The sequence below is a fragment of the Rosa chinensis genome, chromosome 5 (assembly GCF_002994745.2).
Source record: "Rosa chinensis cultivar Old Blush chromosome 5, RchiOBHm-V2, whole genome shotgun sequence".
Lineage (NCBI taxonomy): Eukaryota > Viridiplantae > Streptophyta > Magnoliopsida > Rosales > Rosaceae > Rosa > Rosa chinensis.
The window spans coordinates 31,284,580-31,288,210 of NC_037092.1; the positions used below are offsets into that span (position 1 = coordinate 31,284,580).

The 3,631-nt window shown below is 36.4% G+C and overlaps 1 protein-coding gene across 1 annotated transcript; it reads left to right on the forward strand.

Moving 5' to 3' along the window:
• Nucleotides 1-574: 574 nt before the first annotated feature.
• Nucleotides 575-3,358, forward strand: LOC112167657 ((-)-germacrene D synthase). Its single transcript, XM_024304707.2, has 7 exons — nt 575-773; nt 926-1,208; nt 1,305-1,680; nt 1,909-2,127; nt 2,249-2,387; nt 2,481-2,729; nt 2,929-3,358. The coding sequence occupies exons 1-7, from the start codon at nt 648-650 to the stop codon at nt 3,220-3,222; spliced, it is 1,686 nt and encodes a 561-aa protein (XP_024160475.1). The 5' UTR covers nt 575-647; the 3' UTR covers nt 3,223-3,358.
• The last annotated feature ends 273 nt before the right edge of the window (nt 3,359-3,631 follow it).

Below are 3,631 nucleotides of genomic sequence, written 5' to 3' on the forward strand. Positions count from 1 at the left end.
GGGTCAGGATTAATTTTATCTCTCTGAGGCGGCTCCAACTTCTGATTTGTGTGTTGAATCCTCTTTTACATGGCCGGCCGGTACGTAAGCCCTTGAAAATTTAGAAAACGGTACTAATAACTGAATGACTTTTTTCTTTGGCGGAAGATCGCTACATCAATATTCAAATCAAAGTATGAAATATGAGTGTTGAATCCTTGACAATCTTCTAGAATAATTAATATCTTCTTGAACCTTGGCATTTTGTAGTTTTACTCCGGGAACTAAAATAATTAAAGTGAATATTTTTTTATATTTCTTTTCTCCTGACAGATAATGCATGCAGGCTTCGAAATTGATTAAGTGCTTGCTTAGGCAGTTCCCAAATTACCTATTTTTATTTAAACGAACTTTTCGAATTTCATATTGAAGAAATCTTAGGGTTATAATTGAATTTTAACTATCCCACTTCACATCAATCATCATTCTCACCAAACAATAGTGGAAATTCGAATAGATATATGTTGAATATTGAAGAGCTATGGACGTTAATTATCTATAAATAGCGAAGCTTCACAACTAACAACTCACACCATCCCTTATTACAAAAGGCGCGCACTGTAAACAATATTCAAAGCACTTCTCCAGATTTTGAATTAGAAACAACAATGCCTGCTCAAATACTAGAATCTGAAGCTCCAACACAAAATGCCACTCCTGAGGTTAATCGACGTTCAGCTAATTTTTCTCCTAGCATTTGGGGCGATCAGTTTCTCTCATATGCTTCTAATAAGGTAGGAACTAGGAAATTCTTATTAATATACATTATTTGATTACTATTATAGCTACAACATTGCATAATGCATGGATTAATTTCAGTGGTTTGAGTTTGCATGAACCCATGTATGTGTATTATTGTTATTCTGATTTCACTTTATCTGTTCAGGAAAGCAATATTGAAACTGAGCAACATCTCCGAGAATTCAAGGCAGAAGTGAACACGATGCTGAAGGCTCCGGTTGAAAAGCTTTCACAAAAGTTGGATTTGATTGATAACATTCTGCGCTTAGGAGTTTTCCGCCATTTTGAAAATGAGATCCACGAAATTTTACAGCAAATTCACAACAATTCTTATGTCAACTGTGACGACCTGGAGAGCGATGATGAGCTCTACACTGTGGCGCTTCGTTTTCGATTACTAAGACAACAGGGTTATCAAGTTTCATGCAGTAAGTCTCTGATCTCCTTTGTTTTCCTATTTTGTTTTCTAATTTTGGGTATACGTTCTTCCTCTAATCATAGAAATACATGTGTGATCGAAGCAGATGTGTTTAGGAAGTTCATGGACTATGATGGAAACTTTAAGGAATCACTTATTGAAGATGTCCCGGGACTATTAAGTTTGTATGAAGCCACACATCTTAGGACACACGGGGAAGAACTGCTTGATGATGCATTGACCTTCACCTCCACTCATCTTGAGTCGGCAACTCGCCATAGTTTAAACCCCCTGGTTATGAAGCAAGTAACTCATGCCTTGTATCAGCCTCTCTGGAAGGGTGTAACTAGACTCGAAGCCAGACATCACTTGTCTGCTTACCCGGATCACAATTCACATAATGAAACACTCTTGAATTTTGCAAAGTTGGATTTCAATCTACTGCAGCAAGTCCATCAGAAAGAACTAAGTGATATTGCAAGGTTAGTTTCTTAATCATATACTATATTTAGAAGTTAAAATTTATGAAAAATATATTACTAAGTACATGTTTCTCAAAAAGATTGCGCTTTCACATAAGTTAAACCACAATTACAACTCATGTGTTGTCATTAAGGTTTCAATGGAATAACTCATTTACCAATAGTTCCATATATGCCATGCACGGGTGAAAAAAAAAAAAGATCTAAAATGTATGAGTGATTTGATAGGTGGTGGAAGGACTTGGACTTTGCAAACAAGCTGCCGTTTGCAAGAGACAGAGTGGTTGAGTGTTACTTCTGGACTTTGGGAGTCTACTTTGAGCCCCAATATCACTTTGGTAGGACGACATTTTGCAAAGTAATTGCCATGACATCCATTATTGATGACATTTATGACGTGTATGGCACGCTTGAAGAGGCAGAACTTTTTACTGAAGCTATTGAGAGGTTCGAACATATATGTACATATGCATGTACATATGCATATTGTGCACCTATTTTCCCCTTTTTAATTACATTTAGTTGTTAATATATAGTTAAGTAGTTAACTTTCACGTACTTTTGTCAGATGGGACATCTCTGCCATGGATATACTGCCCGAGTATATGAAAATCTGTTACCAAGCACTGTTGGATGTCTATCGTGAAATGGAAGAAAAGCTTGCAATTGAGGGCAACTTATATGCCATCCACTACGCGAGAGAATCAGTAAGCCTAACTAATCATATACAAGTATACCTTGTTTATAGACCGATGTAATCATGTACTTAGATTAGTTCTATATGTGTTTTGGTGTCTCAGATGAAAATCCAGGTTAGAGCTTACTTCCGAGAAGCCAAATGGTTCCACCAGAAATACACGCCAACCTTGGATGAATATATGTCATTAGCACTTGTTACATCTGGCTACTTTATGCTAGCAACCATATCCTTTCTGGGAATGGGGGATATTGTCACAAGAGACTCCTTTGAGTGGTTGTTCAATAGTCCTAAAATTGTCAAGGCTTCAGAGTTAGTTGGCAGACTCATGGATGACATGGCTTCTCATAAGGTACCTGTACTTAACTATTATAGTACCTACTGATTTTTTTTTTTGGAAAGAAAAGTTGTATTGAATGAAAAAGAGAACACCTGAGGGATTTGAAACCAAAATTCTTTAGAAGAAAAATTGTCACGCACAGTGCCTTTTGATTAATTAATCTAATTTACTTTTCTTACGTCTAACCTCATTGGCCTTCATGTTTGTGTAGTTTGAGCAAAAGAGAGGACATGTCGCCTCAGCTGTGGAATGCTACATGAAAGAATATGGTGTCACAGAAGAAGAAGCAAAAGTCGCACTGACTAAACAAGTGGATGATGCTTGGAAGGTCATAAATGAAGAATTGCTGAAGATTAACACTATTCCAAGGCCCCTCCTATTGCGAGTTCTCAATCTCTCTCGGGTGATTGAAGTTGTATATAAGAATGAAGATGGGTATACTCATGCAGGTGGTGTGCTCAAGGGTTTTGTGGCTTCTATGCTTATCAAACCTGTGCCTATATAAGCCTAAGTAAATTTTATAGTTTGTGTTTCGTATAAGTATATGGATTATCAGTTCATGTTGTAAAATAAGAAGTCGGTTGTCATTTGGAACCGTTTCAAAGACAACTGTGAGATGTCTTAATAAAGTATTTTTCTGATTGTGCGTTTTCTTGTGAGCTCAATCCTCTCACTAATTGATATTTTCTTTGATCAGCCAAAAACAAAAATCTTATGATAAAAAATAGAAATAAAATATTCTTAACTTGAATCATTAGTAAAAATTATTATTGAGAGTAAAACGCAACACTTTTTTTTCTCTCTTCCTCGTCTCAGCCTTTCCCATACCTAGCAAAGGTTGTCAAAATACTGTGACGCCGTATATGAGGAAAGCAAAGGGAATATTTAGAGTTTACCCCAAATGGTACCTCAAG

Coding starts and splice junctions, on each gene's coding strand:
- LOC112167657 (XM_024304707.2), top strand. CDS start 648: ATGCCTGCTCAAATACTAGAATCTGAAGCTCCAACACAAAATGCCACT. Junction 2,388..2,480: donor TCCACTACGCGAGAGAATCA/GTAAGCCTAACT, acceptor TTGGTGTCTCAG/ATGAAAATCCAGGTTAGAGC. Junction 2,730..2,928: donor ATGACATGGCTTCTCATAAG/GTACCTGTACTT, acceptor ATGTTTGTGTAG/TTTGAGCAAAAGAGAGGACA.